Genomic DNA, 19,012 nt, shown 5'->3' with positions numbered 1-19,012 from the left:
ACCTGGTGCTTTCTGCTCGGCACTCTAATGTCCCATCCATCATTATACTTCAAGTTGAATATGCTGAGCACTCAGCGTGGCCTTCCATTTTTAAGGTAATTCAGGCCAGCAGTGTATTACACAGATGGACTTCATTATAATAGAGCCATCAGCTTTTTCACACCTGCATCTACTTAGTGCATGTAAGGTCATGGAAGTAGGTTTACGTATTCTCTAACACTAAAGCAGACAAGAAAGCCCATGTTTCTCAGCTGGACACGTGAAGGGTATGTTTAGCTGGGGAACTTCAGGAAATCTAGTGACCTTGAGCTTGGTCAGGTCACATGATCATCCATCACAGACGAACAGCTTTGCTGCTGTGCCTTGCTCTAGTGGGAGGGGGGAGGCAGCTTTGGTGTGATAATAAGATGAAAAGTCTGCTCAGTGCAGGCAAGCCAGCCCTGGGTGGAACAGATGGAAGCTCCTTCTTTCTTATGCAATCCAGCACTAGTGAGGCAGAAATGATGACTTTTATGTGACTCCCTGGATGTCGGAAAAAACAAAACGCCTAATGAAGATCATGGGACTAACAGATGAGATTTGTAGGCAGATGGGTAGTGGGAATAACAGGAGGTCAACACCACCCCACCGCATCTCCCATCATGCCTGCTGGCTGCTAGCACTGAGACTAATACTGTATGCAGTCGGTCACTTTAAATGATAAACAACACATATCATGTAATTATGAAACCACAGTGGAAATTCTTCCGTACAGTAAGTTGACTGTGTGTGTATGTGTGTGTGTGTGTGTGTGTGTGTGTGTGTGTGTTGCCTGACAAACTTTGCTTTGTGAAAGCAATCAGTGGCTCATAGATTCTCTAAATTGACCAAAACAATGAGATTAAACGCGCTGAGGGAAGAACATGCACATGTGAAGGGCTCTGAATAGTAATAATGTTCCAGGAAATGTGCAGGAAAGAAGAAGGAGAGGAAGAAAAAAACCCCACCAGTTTTCCTCATACCATTTTCTAAAAATAGCTCTTCTGGTGTGACATCATCAGCGCTACGTAAATAAAGTCCACCTTTACTTCTGTAGTGCAGCAGAAAAATGTTGAAGCCACTTTTTAGCCTCCAGGAGAAGCGCTGGTTGTTTTTGTTGCTGACAACATGCACACACAACATATGCACAGATCAGCATACATACAGTAAAAAGTGCACTGTGTGTTTCCTCCTTATTTCTTCCTTCATATGAAGAAAAAAGAAACTAGATCAATTGCTAGGACTTAGCATTCCAAGCACACATTTTCCCTTCTCTTGATTGGATGTTTTTTGCTTCACAGCTTTAACACTTCAGCACATGGGCATAAAATTCCCATATGTACAACATTCAAATAATTACTCACGAGTGATGGTGGCGTCTGTGAATCATGACGGAGCTGGGGACCTCTGTGTCTGGTCTGGGGGGAACAGGAAAGCAGAAAGCTTAGGTACACAGCGACTACCACACAGTTAAATCTCTTACCCACTCCTCACACACACACACACACACACACACACACACACTGAATTAGTGTGCCACTCATTCAAGCTCAGCAGCAGTTGAGATGATGGCTCACGTACAGCTGACTGGTGATATAACTGCTGCTACACATCGCACCACAAATTCTCCACTTAATTTATATTCATGCAAATAGACTAGAAATGTTTAAAGGACTAGATCCTGTCTATGTAGTCAACATCAGGTCACTGAGGTGCTGACAGAGGATTGGCCTGCTGGTTAATATGAGGGCTGGTCCACACTTCTGATTCAGAGCTGATGAGTCCCGTTACAGTGAAACGACTGTGCGAGTACAGACCTTAATCTCAGTTAATGTGGCTACAGTGAGAGAGCGCTGCATCAAGGAAAAACTAGAAAACCTTCTGTAGATTTCACAGAACTTAAATATAGCATTTAATTTATTAGTAGACTCAATTTGCTTCTCTCAAATGTAAATGACCCACTCACTGTTTTGATCCCACTCGATCTTGTCCGAACATATGGACATAATTTCCTAAGGGATTATGAAAGTAGTCTGATTCTAATGATATAGTAACATTTAACAGTATTCTATAAAAATCCTCTTTTGCCTGATCCTTTTTGAAAATAAAATGTTAGAATAATTATGCAAAAAAATAAATAAATACTCCGAAATACTTTTTCATTACAGTACATGCCTCTCCCTACTATAGGTCACCTTCTTTTCTGTCTTTGCTCTACTCTTTCCACTCACTCCTAACAGCTCCCTGAGCCTGGCTCTGCTGGAGGATTCTTCCTGTTAATAGGGAGTTTTTTATTCTCACTTTCGCCAAGTGCTTGTTCATACGGGGTCATGTGATTGCGCTACATAAATAAAATAGAAGTGATGTAGGTGATTAACACTATGTTTGCAGTCCCTTTGTTTTTTCTTATAGGTATCTTACTGAATATAGACTGCACAGGAGTATTCATTACAAAAGACACTGAGTAATTCCCTTCTGGCTGTGTAATGCACTTGGACTGTCTTGGCAATGTTTTTGTCTTTTCCAAAGTTTTTATGAACTTGTTTTCTTCACATGGCATTTTGAAACTCTAGGTCAAAGAAAAGTGTTCAGAAAAATGCAAAAGATGTATGTTTCCACTGACTCTTCACAAGTGCCATAGGCAACCAGCACCGATGACTGCAGCAAAGTTTTACTTCCCAGTTGAAATGCATCAGTTTTAAGTTGCATTTCTGACAAATGCATAACTGAGCCAGGTATGCTTTAATTTGAGATTGAACCCTGACTGCAGTGGTTGGAAAAAGAAAAAAAGAGTTGCCTATGTATAATCCATCCAACCAGCTGGTTACATCTTGTAACCTGCTAAACAAAAGATTATCAAGGTAAAGGAATCAGAATGACACAACAGAGTAAGCCTGGGTAGAAATGGTTCCACACCTTTCTTGTGTGCTGGCCCTTTTCTCGTCGAGTCGGGTTAAAAGCTTTCAAGAAAGCAGGTGAGGAAACGCTGGTTTTAGCGGGAATGAGGTGACTGCTTCTCAGTGACACCTTCCATTAAAGAGTAGAGCAAGAGTGAAGTTGTGTAGCATTGTGGAAGATATATGCCCCAATCACAGAGTGGGAAAGGGGGGAGTGAAGACAGTCACAGAAGGCTGGAAATAGGCAGGGGGAGGCAGGTAAATTGCTTAACAACAAAATAAAAAGCTGTACTATCACTCAGCTGATAACAGAACTGCTGAATATGCTTTGTATGTATCAAATGCCGCTGTGCTCGGCTGCACATCTCTCACAGGAATACACAATGTGCAGGAATGACTGAACTTCTCTGACATGACAAGAGGCAAGGTAGAAAGAAGCAGTGAAACATCAATCACAGATGAGGCATTTAAAGCAGTTGTCATGACAATAGCAATGGCTCAAAGCAAAGATCCTTTTCTTTCCCTCTCTGGAGACTTGGTGACATTCAAATAGCAGACATTGCTGCAAGTCCAACAGCCACGCCTCGCTTGGTGAACTGTGTAGTTTTAGCAAATGTGTCCGATTCAGGTTGGAAATGTTTTCAGTCTGCTCGGTCAGAAAGAAAGGTGGGGGTATAGGTCGGGGTGTGTTTATCACTTTGATGGATTGCGACAGATCAGTAACAGCATGTTTTCATTGGTGTACATCTGATTCACTACTAAAACCCACAGACACAGACAATCCACAGCATTCTCATAGGGCTACATCACTGCTTTTGTTTATCATCAGGAAACAACAACTGCAGAACTGGAAGGGTTATTATTATTATTAAATTCTTTACTTAAACAGATCTCAGTCTCACTGAGATTGAGACCTGTGTGCAAAAAAGCATACACAACAATTGAGACAGACAGCTACATAATAAATGACACATTACACTTATTCACAAATTAAGAAAACAAGAGTAAGAGTCGTTCCAGACAGAGAAATACAGAGAAATACAAGTCTTTAAAAAATCAAAAGAATTCAGCTTCATTGTTTTTTGTAGCTCACTTTAGTTATAGGCACCAACATATTTAAAGCCAGTTTTATCCAAATCCAGTGTGAAAAAGAGGTAAACTAAAGTCAAAATGTCCCGCAGCCTGAAATTGTAAGCACTGTGTTTAAACTCAGTCAAGGAGTGGAGGTAAGCAGGCAATCAAGCAATTTTAGGGGCTTCTGTTCTGATGTGTACACTCGGTGCCTTTGGAGGTACAATCTTGTCTTGAATATATACAACTGCAAACCTAACTACAGACGAGTCTTTGGATATGAACGCTGATCTCGAGTTTGAAAATTGAGTACTTCAGTGCATTCACAGACTGTATAAAAAACGGACATAGCCACCGTGATGTCACTTAGTGAATCACTTTGTGAAGATTTGAGCCGTCACCTTGCGCCACAATCAAACAGGGGATCTGGCTGACAAACAGAGAAACTTGCAATGCTTAAAGAACGCAACTATTCACTTACAAGTTAGGATTGTCTTAAAGCATGCCCTCCTTTATTGTGCTTTTTGGCTTCATTAGGGACCCTTATTTAATAAAATTAACCCTATATTGTATTTCAGGTTTGAAACTAGCAATTGCGATCACATCTCATTAGCAAAGTGTTTATGGACATCATGCATTAAGGGAGTCGAGGGCTGTTTTCCTACACTTACTTTCAGCTTACCAAGGGGTCACCACAGCGCATGAATCTGCATGTTTGATTTAGTCTAAGCTAAATAAAACATTAATTAATGACAATATAAAAGATTCAAACAATAGATAAATGCATTGGAGGTGGCTGTGACTCAGGTGGTAGCACAGGTCAGTGGTTCACTTCCTAGCTGCTCCAGCATGTCAAAATATCCTTGGTCAAGACACTGAACCCCAATGTGCTGATCACTGTGTGTGCACAAATGTTAGCCAGGCCGCTTGGGTATAGGAAAAACACAGAAAAAAGAGCTTATAGTTGAACGGTACTTGTAGTAAAAAGGGCTTTGAATACTCAGCTAGAGTAGAAAAGTGGTTTTCCTTTAAGGCAGAATTGTGTCAGGGGATGACATAATCATTTGGTTCTGATACTGAGAGCAGCAAACATAGATATGTGGCTGTGAAGCATTTCAAAGTGATTCAGGATGACAGGAGAACAATCAAACCGTGCACACGGGAAGGCCTGTTTGGCCTTCTGTCTTGTGCCGAGATTTCTCAACTGATTCTAATCAGAAATAACGTTACTTTGTGCAGAAATAACCTACCATTATATAGCAGGAAGAGACATTTATGATTAATATGCCTTCTGGGATAAGGCCAGGTCTTCTTCTGGTCAGTTGATTAAACAATAACAAGAGTAAACAATAACAAACATCAAAAGAAGGTTGCAATATCAATTCAAGAGCTACACAGAAAACGTGACATAGAATCTTAATGTCTTATTTTTTCCATTCTTATTCCAATAGTTTATTTTTACACTAGTCTTATCAGAAGGAGCTCTTAGTCCAGTTTATCTAAATTCCATATGGTTGGTACTAGGGACACGATGCATTAGTCATACTGCTAGGCAAGCATTAGGGCCCAGACATGAGGCCCCTTCTTGATCAGAGAAAAAAGCCTGGGGCTCACAACAGCAACAACATCACACAAACACATAATTCCAGTTACTGCAGTACCCTGCTGGGAGTCAGGAGAACATGAAGCAGGATAGGAAAGAGGCTGTGAAGAGGAAGCTCAATCATGAGGTTCTTTAGTGCAGTAGATGATATGGCAGTTTATTGAGCACAAGCTTTTCTGTGGGAAAAACATTTTGCAGATTGTGTCATTGTTTTGCTAATCACTTCAAGGCAGTAGCATGAAGGATGGGAGTGAATGCACGGCAATAATGAACTCTGTGTTTGTGTATGAGCACGTGTGCACGAGCATATTCTGGGTGTGAAGGAAAGTTAGGAGCTAAGAGGCAGTTCCATCTCTGCGGTCACTGTCTCCCTCCTCCGGCTGTCTTGCCTCACATCTAGATCAGAGCCCAATCAAAGCTTCTCTACCCAGGATCACATGACCCTTTTACTGTGACTTTAATATCATCAGACAAAGTCATTTTTTGTGTGGTGACCCAGCATACAAAATACAACACCGTACAAAAGTAAATGTAACACAACAGGAAAAATAGCCAAGCAATACTATAAAAACGACTAAAACTAACACCTTCTGGAAAGCACCACAGTTTGGAAAACACAATAAATAAAACACAATATAGAATAGTTGGCAAAGCCTGGCGACATAATGTAGTTTCATAAAATCTGTAATTAATATATTAATGCCTTTAGGCCTGTTACTACAGCTTCACACACATTTCCCTCAATGACGTTGCCAATACAACATGTCAAGTATGTGTTGTGTAACACCAAGTGAGAAGATGGAAGAGATGGCGTGAAATAAATCTGTTGGCTCTGTTAGTAAGCAGTCAACTACAGTTTTTTACCCCTCAGTTGTAAAAGGCTGAATATTGCTGTCACCCTGCTGGGCTGGTGTCCGAGTGTGGGGGCAGTGTGGACACCGAAGTTTCCGACTGCGATAACTTGAGAATGAGGCGACAAAGCTCACTGACCTTGATCTAAAGGTCAGAGGTCTAAGTTCAAATTTTCTGAAAATCTTGTGAATGCGATAACTCCAGAAGGAAGTCAGCTAGAATTTTGAAATCAATAGCATAGGTGTAGCTACTACAAACCTTGGACGAGTTCTTATCTCAGTGACCGCGACCTCAGTCAGAGGTTATGTTTTCTGCAAATCTTGTGAATGCGGTAACTTGAGAACAAGGTAAAGTTGAATTTTGAAATCAATAACTGAGTCACTGAAGGCTGAGGGGTAGCACAGGCAGTCAGCAGCATTTATCTAAAGATGTAAAACTGTTGCCTCAGGTCTTAATTTTAATAGATTCAGTTTAGTTCAGCTGGGTCTCAAAGATTTAGAGACAGTGAAAGTTTATCTTAATCATGTGCAAAGCTCTTGACAAAGCGCCAATCATCCTTAAACACAGATTAAAATACTTTATTTAATGTTAAAAGTGTCATTCACACCAGAGAGATTGACTGCTCATCTTTTGGGTTTTGCAGCCAACTACTTAAATGGTTTGGCTCATTCTAAATTCTTTTATGAGTCTTGTTTAGGGCTGCCACGATTAGTCAACTAGTCATGATTACGTCAGCTATCAAAATCGTCGACGATTAATTTAATAGTCGACATGCCGTTTGAAGCTTTGTAAGATCCTGAAAGATGCAGGAATAAGCAGTAGGATTTAAGAGTGTAATAATGGACTGAAACAGAAGATAGCAGCAATACATGTACAAGGATGCCAGCTGCCGTTAAACGCCGAAGAAGAAGAAGCAGGGTCCGGTATCGTAGCTGTGTCCAAATTCAGGGGCCGCATCCTTCGGAGGCCGCATTTGTAGGCCGACTACGTTACAGCGACGCTACAAAGGCTGTCCAAATTGGAAGACTCCTCCAAATGCAGTTGACAAATGCTTCCTCCTTTTCCCCAGAATTGAAGGATGGGTTTATCCTTCGTGGCCCAACCTATCCCAGAATTCATAGCGCGGCCTAGCCAATTCCAGTTTTGAACAATGGCGGCAGCTACTTAGTTTTAATATTACACTTTCTGGATCACAAAATAAAGTTTTCAGATATTTTCAGGCGAGAATGTAGCTTCAAATATCTCCTCGGTTTATCAAGACATCACATATTTGGAAAAGTGCTCCGACGTTTTCGGAGATATCTGTTACCCACCAGCTCGATAGCTAACCGGGGGTTCAAGGAGAACAGCGAACTCCCCCACCTCCACCACACACACACACACACACACACACACACACACACACACACACACACACACACACACACACACACACACACACACACACACTCACTCACTCAGATGTATAAGTCGATTTATTCAGGAACAAATAAAACACTGAGAAAAGCCAAAAAATAACTTTAAAATGTTATTGTTTGGCTTTTCTCAGTATTTTATTTGTTCCTGAATAAATCGTTTTGGCTGAGATTAAAGTTATATAGTTTTTACACAGCTTGAATAAGCGTCAAACAGAAAACTGATTAAACAAAAGTGTGAGATGGTGGAGAATTTACTCCAGTGTCCTGTTATATTTTAGATCACAAGGAGCTGAGTTCATTAAACTCCACTGAGACAATCTGCAAATTTCATTAAAAGTTTAATAAACTATCATCTTGTCTTTATTTTTAGTTGGCACATACCCTAAACACTTCAAGCTGTAAGCTGATAGTTATGCAGTGCAGTAAGTTGTGCGTTTTACGTCCAATGGATGCATGATCTGATTAGTCGACTAATCGCAAAAATAATCGGTGACTAGTCGACTATCAAAATAATCGTTTGTGTCAGCCCTAGTCTTGTTTCCAGCAGCTGCAGCATTACGGTATGCTACCTGCCCAGCACCAATCAGCAGACACTGTAAGTGCTCACTGAACAGTCCCTTCTTATAGTAAGAGTGTTGGAAGTAGGAACAGAATATGTTGTTGTAAAGACTTAAGCGACTTCCACAAAAGCAAAATCTGTTACGGATGAATGACCGGGTCACCGACTGGCATCACTGAAATGCCAATGGCAAGCAATGCTGAGTACCTACTCAGAAACCATGTGACAGGCTTTTAGTAGATTCAGGGGAACAAGTTTTATATGTGCTGGCTGGAACTCACAACTTGAAGGATCTGCTGATAAAACCTTTTGACCAGATATTTACCGGCCATCTTTACAGCTGAGGGCTTTGTTGGTGAGGGGTGTTTTTGGGAGCATGCAAACAAGCACCAAATTACGTTGGGCAACTTTAAAGTTTTGTCTGTTTTGTCTGTAACAAGAACATTACTGATGCTTTTAAGGCTTAATTAAAAGTTGATGAAGAGTTTGTGTTTAGAATGAAATCCTAAATTCTAACAGCCCTGACTCAAAAGACATGGTGCCAGTCAGTCCTGTTGCCAGATTTTTGGCAAATAGAGTCCCTAAAATGATGTTGCTCCCTCCTCTTTGCTGACACTTTGGGGCTGTGCAAGATCACACAGTTGCACATGTTTTATTAACTTCATGAGACAGCCAAGCCGAAAGCAGTTTTCAACATATCAGTGCAGCGAGCATGTACGCAAAAAAAAGTGACAAGGAGCATAAGTGCCCTGTTTCTTGTTACAAAGATGGTTAATTTCACCATGGTAACCCTCCGATGTCACTGATATCATCTGAGAAAATGGCTACAAAGTTTTAATAATGGTATGACTAAGTCAGAGTTGTGAGGCTTCACTGTGTGTGTGTGTGTGTCTTGCTGAGTGTGTGTGGAGTCACTAAAACTGATTGGCCCAACAGATGGCAGTGTGTTTTCACTGATTGAAGCTTGTCCCACATGTCCCACTGGACCTCTGCTTCAGAGCAAAAGGGTAGTGTCGGCACATTGTTAATCTAAAATCTACTTTCATCATGCCTCACATTAGGCCAAAGGCACACCTGAATAATTTATTTTCTATCTCTAGCCATGGAAATGGACCCGTCTTCACACTACTCTTACGTCAAGATACCATCAACTCTGATTTAGCTACAGCAGACTGGTTTAGTTGTCTGATTGGAAGCAACTCAAAGACTGTGTGTGTGCCAATATCAGTCCAGAAACATTAGTACTATATGTATTATGTATATGTGTTGATGGAGTGTAACCTTTAAAAATAAAAGCAGTTGTAGACATTGATCCATATCAGAAACTTCAGCTGCCTATACTTAAGCAGCAACTTGTGGGACTAAAAAGTGAAGGCAACGTGGAAGTGCTAAAAACAGCAGTTCCACTAATAGCCACTGGAGACAGAAGCTAGTCAATCCCATAGACCAGTGGTTCCCAAAGTGGGCGGAATGGGGAAAAAAAAAAAAAAAAGTATGCTTGGACACTGCTAGCATAATGGAAATGCAAAGCAAAGCAGAGGTTGAAGCATTGCTAGAAATGCTTCCAAGCCAAAGACTAGAACATATGATGAAGCATATCTTGCCACTGGATTCACCTCCACGACAGCTGCCGTGCCAAGGTAGGGATCCCTGACAGAATTTCCCCTGCATCGGGAGCACACGCTGGGATCTCCAAACAAACTGTATCCCACATTCTTGATTTTTAGTTCACAAACATTTCTTATAACGACTAAGGTTTTAGCTCTTTGTTCAGGAAAGTTATAGGAGGATAAAAATAATTATCAGGTAAAATGTCCTTCGTTTATTAAAATAACCCTGTCCAATACCACGTGAGAACAATAAATATATAATTTTTTGTTGTAACCCTCAAACTGAATGGTAATGTAACGACACTCACTTTTCACAAAACTAAAACATCACTGCTTCCACGCCCAATCTGTAATGGAGGTGGAGTAAACTGGATCCGCACTACGTGCCCAGCGAATGCTCCCTAAGTGTGGGGAGCGGGTTTTGTCGGGGATGCATACCTTGGCACAACACTGATCCTGCCACAATTTGTATTCCCGGTTCAAGTCACGGACAAACTGTATCCCACAGTTGTTTATGTTTTTAAACCCATTTTGCACATTTTTTAAAAAATGTATTGATGACAATGTTGAATATTATTACATAGTGAAAAAAAACAAAAACAAAAGAAACCCAACAAACTATACCTAGCAAAAAAAGTTTGGGAACTACTGCCATAGACTATCATGTTGAAATTCTTAACTCTACAGCAGCAGTAAGCATACTCTGAGTCTGGTAAAAAAGCAGGTTCCCTCTTCCCAACAACTCCACAGTGGGTCATTTTTTATAACTCCGTTATACTATTGTTTGAAAATTAGGGGCTTGGCCTTTTGGATATTCAGGTCTGCAAAAACAGGGACATAAATCCTCTTGTTATCTGCTAGGCTTTACTGGAGGTAAAGCCTAGCAGAATCATTGAACTACACCATGATTGTAGTATTGATATCTTTTAAGGTATTTTTCTAGAAATTATCTTAAAAAATAATATGACATGCTGTCAGTTACTGTATCCGATTGTTCAGTCTGACGTCACTAGCCGTGTCTGGGCCTAAACTCCGCTGCAGGTCCATATATCAAACGATCACTATGGCATTACTGAGAGTTGAAAAACTGTCTAAAGTCTTTCATCTTTAATAAAATGATCAGCGTTCTTCTCTACCAGGTGTAACAATTGAGTTTAACATCCAGGCATCCATGAAAACGGAATTTATGACATTTAACGGAGTTAGAAGTTAGCAGGGAGTTAGCTCGCTAGCTTCTATCTAAATACAATATAGCATGTCCTGACTGCGGGGTTTTGGAAACAAATTAAAACGTACAGCTCTGTTATCACTTCCAGCATAAATGAAGACAGGAAACTAAACAGCAGTGACGTTTGTAAGGTTACTGAAGTTGGGCTAGCTGGTATATAATGATGTGCTACGTGACCGCTAGCGACACAGCTATGTTAGCATAATATAAACAAGCTAACTTTTTTTCCACTCGATAAAAGTTAACGTGAGTGTTCTCGGTGATCAGGAACAAATGTAATCGCATGGCAGGATGCTGTAAAAGGACCAAACTTCAGCCAGGAGAACAACTGAGATAATCCATCCACAATACGAGGTTAGTCATTCATATACTGCTGCATGGGCTGGGCTGTAGTTACATCCTAAGGTTTTAAAAACTGAGCTTAAATAAATGATTAGTGGTAATAAAAGCCGAGGGAGGTCAACAGTGATCACTGACTGTTTTAGGAGCTTTTTGAGATCAAATAGAAGAAAATACATAACATTAAACATGTTAACAACACAAAAGCCATATTAAACGCAGACTACTATAGACCCGGAAGTAGGATTCGTCGCGTCATCACTGAACAACCGGATAGCCCATCCTGTGAGCAAATCCCTGTGAGCAAGCATTATCCTGTGCATTCTGTGGATGCAGTTTGCTAACTGGCCTGCTAGCTTAGCTTGCTGGCACTTCTCCTTCTAATTAAACTATGGTCACTTTTGGCACCAGAACATAAGGCTTCACAATGCATGTCCAAAAACAAACAGGTAATATCTCAGATGTCCATCTTTTATATACAGAGATGTCACAGTTTAATAAAGTAAAAAGAAAACAGAGAAGTTTCTCATTAACACGGTAAAGATTTCATCCATCCATCCATTTTCTTCTGCTTATCCGGGGCCGGGTCGTGGGGGCAGTAGCCCAAGCAGAGAAGCCCAGACCTCGCTCTCCCCAGCCGAGGGAACACCAAGGTGTTCCCAGGCCAGCTGAGAGATATAACCTCTCCAGCGTGTCCCGGGTCTGCCCCGGGGCCGCCTCCCTGTGGGATATGTCTGGAAAACCTCACCCGGGAGGCGTCCAGGAGGCATCCTTGTCAGATGCCCGAACCACCTCAACTGACTCCTTTTGATGTGGAGGTTTTAAACTCAGCTCTCTCTTCACCACAACAGACCAGTACAGCATCCGCATCACTGTGGCCGCTGCACCAATCCGTCTGTCGATCTCCCGCTCCCTTCTCCTATCACTCGTGAACAAGACCCCGAGATACTTAAACTCCTCCACTTGGGGCAGGAACTCGTCCCTGACCCGGAGTGGACACACCACCCTTTTCCGGCTGAGGGCCATGGCCTCAGATTTGGAGGTGCATTCCCACTGCTTCACACTCGGCTGTGAACCGTTCCAAGGCGAGCTGGAGGCCATCACCCAATGAAGCCAACAGAACCACATCATCTGCAAAAAGCAGAGTTGAATGCCTTCTCCAAGTCCACAAAACACATGTAGACTGGTTGGGCAAACTCCCATGCACCCTCAAGTATCCTCGAGAGGATAAGAGCTGATCCAGTGTTCCACGACCAGGAACAGGAGTGTTCCTCCTGTATCCGAGGTTTGACTAACGGATGGACTCTCCTCTCCAGCACCCTGGCATAGACTTTCCCAGGGAGGCTGAGGAGTGTGATTCCCCTATAGTACGAACACACCCTCCGGTCTCCTTTCTTAAAGATGGGGACCACCACCCCGGTCTGCCAGTCCAGGGGTACTGCCCCTGATCTCCATGCAACATTGTAGAGACGTGTCAATCAAGACAGCCCTACAACATCAAGAGCCTTCAGGAACTCGGGGCGGACCTTGGCCACCCCAGGGGCTCTGCCACCAAGGAGTTGTTTAACTGCCTCAATGACCTCGCCCCCAGAGATTGGCGGGTCATCCCCTTCATCCCCAGACTCTGCTTCAGCCACAGAAGATGTGCCAGTGGGATTAAGGAGGTCCTCAAAGTATTCCTTCCACCACCCGACAATTTTCTCAGTCAAAGTCAGCAGCACTCCACCCGCACTACACACAGTGCAGGTAGAACACCGCTTTCCTCTCCTGAGTCGCCTGACGGTTTGCCAGAATCTCTTCGAGGCAGTCTGAAAGTCTTTTTCCATGGCCTCTCCAAACTCCTCCCACACCCGAGCATTTGCTTCAGCCACCGCCTGCGCCACATTCCGCTTGGCCTGTCGGTACCTGTCAGCTGCCTCCAGAGTCCCACAGGCTAACCAAGCCCGGTAGGTCTCCTTCTTCAGCTTGGTGGCTCCCCTCACCACTGTGTCCACCATTTGGTTCGGGGATTACCACCACGACAGGCACCAACTACCTTGTGGCCGCAGCTCAGTACAGTGGCTTCGGCAATGGAGGTGCTGAACATGGTCCATTCGGACTCAATGCCTCCCCAGCCTCCCCGGGTTTCTCTAAAAAATGTGCGTGGCTTCTCATGTAATGCTGGTGATATCTAAACTGTTGGCTGCTAATTACCAGGCAGATAAGGCCTAATGTATATAACTGCATCCAGTGCTTTTTAAAATGCATGGAGAGAAATTCCACAGCTAATTTATTAAATCAGTGCAGCCATTGAAGACAAACACTTTCCCTGAAGTGTGAAAGAAGGTGCTGAGATGTGTATGCCAGGGTTAGATACCCTTAAGCAGTGCACTCACTCAATTACAAAACACTTTTCAAAGGGAAAACAAAATCTATCATGCCTGAAACATTATATTTTAACCTGCAAAACACAATGATCCATAATGGAAATGATTTGATAGTGATGAGTAGAGCTGTTCTGAAGCATGCAAAGCTGAAAGCTGGTACTCTCCGGCCTGTTGAGCCAATGCCATTGCCCTCCCTATATACACACTATCACCACATCCTATTAACATCATGTCACAGCCAGACAACAATGTAATGATGATTAAAATGATACTAATCGAAACAGCAAAAGGCGACCATTATCATTACAGTTAATTATCTCCCATTCCAGTGCACGCAAAGTGTGACAGCGAGCTGTTTCATCCAAGCGAACAAAGAGTAGAGCAATCACCTGAGTCAGAACAATAGAGACTACGACTCCACAGGAATATTTCCCTGTGATTCTCACAGTTGGGGGTTTGCAGAAATCCGACTCAACATTTCTGGGATCCTTTAATGTGCGGGAATAATTTGAGGCAGAGACATTCACAGGCGCAATGAGATTTGGTTGTTTAAGATTTTGCAATATGAAAACGGCTTTATCTGACAATCAGATTAGGAGCAGGGTAATATTCACAATGTAAGCCAGTGTTGCAGGGAAGATCCATTACTAGTGTGACAGAGGCAGACGAGGGACGCATTTGTCATTGTGTTTACAGTGATCAGTCAACTGATTGTATGGGCTTCAAATTGAATCACAATTGAACAATTTCCAAGGTCAACACCAAGAACAACTTCATCTTCAAAGGATGTAATCCAATTTGCCTTGACTTCTACCCTTTGGCACTTGTAAAATCTTAGTGAGAGAAGGCAAGCATCATTACTCCCCCAGTAACCCAGTCAAACTATCAATCTGGCCTTGGACCTGCGTCTTACCCATTTGTGTCCTTCAATAACAGATTGAGGGCAGACTCTGAGAACAAACAGTGATCTCTTTCCCTGCTGTCATCCATCCATGGATGTAGCCTAATCCCTCTGCACTGAGACAGGCCCCGGGGTAAGTAAACAAATGAGACTATACAAAATGCGACAAAGTATCAGTATGACTGCCTGCACCAATAAACTGCTTCCCTAAAACACAGCAATCAGAAATTCTGTAATAATTGCTCATAAATAATTAGGCATCACTGGTCTGTCAAGCTTTCCATTTCTCTAGACACACTGCCCATGACACACTGTCCTGAGCAATGTACAGTGGGGCAAAAAAGTATTTAGTCAGCCACCGATTGTGCAAGTTCCCCCACTTAAAATGATGACAGAGGTCAGTAATTTGCACCAGAGGTACACTTCAACTGTGAGAGACAGAATGTGGAAAAAAAATCCATGAATCCACATGGTAGGATTTGTAAAGAATTTATTCGTAAATCAGGGTGGAAAATAAGTATTTGGTCAATAACAAAAATACAACTCAATACTTTGTAACATAACCTTTGTTGGCAATAACAGAGGTCAAACGTTTACTATAGGTCTTTACCAGGTTTGCACACACAGTAGCTGGTATTTTGGCCCATTCCTCCATGCAGATCTTCTCGAGAGCAGTGATGTTTTGGGGCTGTCGCCGAGCAACACGGACTTTCAACTCCCGCCACAGATTTTCTATGGGGTTGAGGTCTGGAGACTGGCTAGGCCACTCCAGGACTTTCAAATGCTTCTTACGGAGCCACTCCTTTGTTGCCCGGGCGGTGTGTTTTGGATCATTGTCATGTTGGAAGACCCAGCCTCGTTTCATCTTCAAAGTTCTCACTGATGGAAGGAGGTTTTGGCTCAAAATCTCACGATACATGGCCCCATTCATTCTGTCCTTAACACGGATCAGTCATCCTGTCCCCTTGGCAGAAAAACAGCCCCATAGCATGATGTTTCCACCCCCATGCTTCACAGTAGGTATGGTGTTCTTGGGATGCAACTCAGTATTCTTCTTCCTCCAAACACGACGAGTTGAGTTTATACCAAAAAGTTCTACTTTGGTTTCATCTGACCACATGACATTCTCCCAATCCTCTGCTGTATCATCCATGTGCTCTCTGGCAAACTTCAGACGGGCCTGGACATGCACTGGCTTCAGCAGCGGAACACGTCTGGCACTGCGGGATTTGATTCCCTGCCGTTGTAGTGTGTTACTGATGGTGACCTTTGTTACTTTGGTCCCAGCTCTCTGCAGGTCATTCACCAGGTCCCCCCGTGTGGTTCTGGGATCTTTGCTCACCGTTCTCATGATCATTTTGACCCCACGGGATGAGATCTTGCGTGGAGCCCCAGATCCAGGGAGATTATCAGTGGTCTTGTATGTCTTCCATTTTCTGATGATTGCTCCCACAGTTGATTTTTTCACACCAAGCTGCTTGCCTATTGTAGATTCACTCTTCCCAGTCTGGTGCAGGTCTACAATACTTTTCCTGGCGTCCTTCGAAAGCTCTTTGGTCTTGGCCATGGCGGCGTTTGGAGTCTGACTGTTTGAGGCTGTGGACAGGTGTCTTTTATACAGATGATGGGTTCAAACAGGTGCCATTCATACAGGTAACGAGTGGGGGACAGAAAAGCTTCTTACAGAAGACGTTACAGGTCTGTGAGAGCCAGAGATTTTCCTTGTTTGAGGTGACCAAATACTTATTTTCCACCCTGATTTACGAATAAATTCTTTACAAATCCTACCATGTGGATTCATGGATTTTTTTTTCACATTCTGTCTCTCACAGTTGAAGTGTACCTCTGGTGCAAATTACTGACCTCTGTCATCATTTTAAGTGGGGGAACTTGCACAATCGGTGGCTGACTAAATACTTTTTTGCCCCACTGTATCTAGGATTATGGGTAGGATTGGGTTAGGTTAATGTTTTACAGCAGATATACAGATATATACAAAGTTATACAGATATACTCTCACAAATCATCTCATTAAGTACACCTTGATAGTACTGGTTGAACCTGCTTTTGCCTTCGGAAGTGCCATAAGTCTTTATGGCATCCGATGAAGGATGACACTTTACTGATGAAGTTTTCAGGTTTAATGGCAATAAACCCTCATTCTCAATGTAAGAGCTGGCAATGTATACACAAAAACAGCGTGCAAGTAGAAAATCCACACTCTTACAATCTTAAACCTTTACAACACAAACTAACCTTCTACATAAAATTTAACAAATGTAACCTCTGTCACAGAAAACATGTCCTTATCTTCGTCATAAACATACCTTGCGCCTCTATCAAGGGGGCTGCTAATGACAAAATAAATCTCCATGGGCTCCGTTAAACCAGTTTTACAGGGAGTCGTCCCTTCAAAATAATAGCTTCAAAACTCAAACAGAAAGCTCATAGTAGATAAAGGCAATAAGTGGCAAAATAAGGTGCAAGGAACTAAATAATAGTATTTAGGGTTATTTACAAATAGATTTAACAAGGTCCTGACAGTGCTGGAAACATTTCTCAGAGATTTTGGTTCACAGCAACAGCATCATACAGTTAATACAGATTTGTCATCTGCGCATCAATGAAGCAAATCTCCAAGCCTGCTGCACATCCATCTCTATTGGATTGAGATCAGGTAAAAGCAATTTAAGTGCAGTAAAGTCATTGTCATGTTCATGAAACCAGTCTGAGATAATGAATGTCTACACTGAGTTGCTGCCAAGTGATTGGCTGGTTAGATATCCGTGTTAACGAGCAGATTTACCTAACAAAAAGGCCGGTGAGTGTTTAATGTCTGTGGATTTTTTTTAAAGGACTTACAAACACAAAATCTACAGAAAACAAAAACTTCTTTCCACATGGGCTGAATCTTTACTCAAGCAAAACGAGGTCACACACAACACACAACATCTCAGCTACACTGCTGATCAAAACAAGTGATTTGGAAGTAGGCTAATGAATGCAGAACATTAGAAACAGTTTCCTCTGTTCCTCTCAGCATTACTATAGATGTTAGAGGAGTGCTGAGTGAAATACACACAAAATCATTTTGTTTCTTCCTTGCTGCGCAAACAGAAACACACCAATTGATTAATCTGCTCTGAATCATTATTAATTTTATGCACTGCTAAACACGGCAATGAACAGTCATATATCTTTGGGTAATTTCCGCGTTTGCCTTCTTACCCAGGTCTAAGTAATCATACAAAGTAGCTGATGTAAAATGTAATGTAGCCATCCATGACTGTCTAACACATAGCAGTTTAAATTAAGGATAGATACTTATTAAAATAAAACAAGATTACTAAACTTAAAGTGTGCAACAAAATATCAACTATGATGGTTACAGCATGAGTCTAAACATATGTAAGAGAGTGATACGTCCCTAATATATTGCTCTAAAAAAAGTCTTTTGTCAGGGGATTAGAAATAAAACGTATTAATATCAGCTGTCTGGGAGAAACCAGCCAGTGCCAGTGAAACCAGTGCTGCCCACCGCTGGATTAGGTCAATGAAGACCACCATGAATTTGGTTCTAGTCAAAGTGATACTCCTACTGACAGTTAGTCAGACTATACATCTGTCCACTGGTCAGCGCATAAGTTAAACAATGTGTTCCTGATGTCCATTCCCTTAATGATCCTCAAGCTATTTGTGTCCACCCCAGGGCCTCATGCCAGCTGTACTTACCAACAAACCATTAAGTATTCAGTGTTTTACCCACTGGACATGTAAAATCTGTGAACATTTCGGTAGTTAAAAATATTTTTCTGACTCACGTAATTTTGCAGGATGAATTTGCACCATTGATTTTGTGGCTCAATTTGGAATTTTCAGATTTTCACATGTGAATAAACAAATCTGATCCACATCTACCCCTTTATCTTGCATTTTCACATGATGGCAGAGTAAAACTGTGAAGCCAAAATGCATGTAAGAGACTTCATTTAAAAGGTAACATGTTCGAATTTCTTTTACAGTGCTTGTTTAGCATGTTTCTAAAATGGAACTCTAACCCTAGCCCCACTCCAACAGGTTCCCCAGCAGCATGTTAAACTATACCACAGTGTATACTATACTACTGTGTGTGATTGAACTGTATTGTGCA

General features: G+C 42.0%; 1 protein-coding gene across 5 annotated transcripts in view; it reads right to left on the bottom strand.

Annotated features, from left to right (window-relative positions):
• iqsec1b (IQ motif and Sec7 domain ArfGEF 1b) overlaps positions 1 to 19,012 on the bottom strand; it is a 234,352-nt gene that overhangs the window by 95,988 nt on the left and 119,352 nt on the right. For all 5 annotated transcript variants that reach the window (XM_040003174.1, XM_040003177.1, XM_040003175.1 and 2 more), the window contains one exon: positions 1,383 to 1,436. In XM_040003174.1, coding sequence (XP_039859108.1) covers positions 1,383 to 1,436 — 54 coding nt within the window. The remainder of the gene's footprint in view (positions 1 to 1,382; positions 1,437 to 19,012) is intronic.

Source organism: Simochromis diagramma, unplaced genomic scaffold (genome assembly GCF_900408965.1).
Source record: "Simochromis diagramma unplaced genomic scaffold, fSimDia1.1 OVJJ01000646.1, whole genome shotgun sequence".
Lineage (NCBI taxonomy): Eukaryota > Metazoa > Chordata > Actinopteri > Cichliformes > Cichlidae > Simochromis > Simochromis diagramma.
The sequence above is the reverse complement of the archived record's forward strand: the minus strand, read 5'-3'. Positions and strand labels throughout refer to the sequence as shown.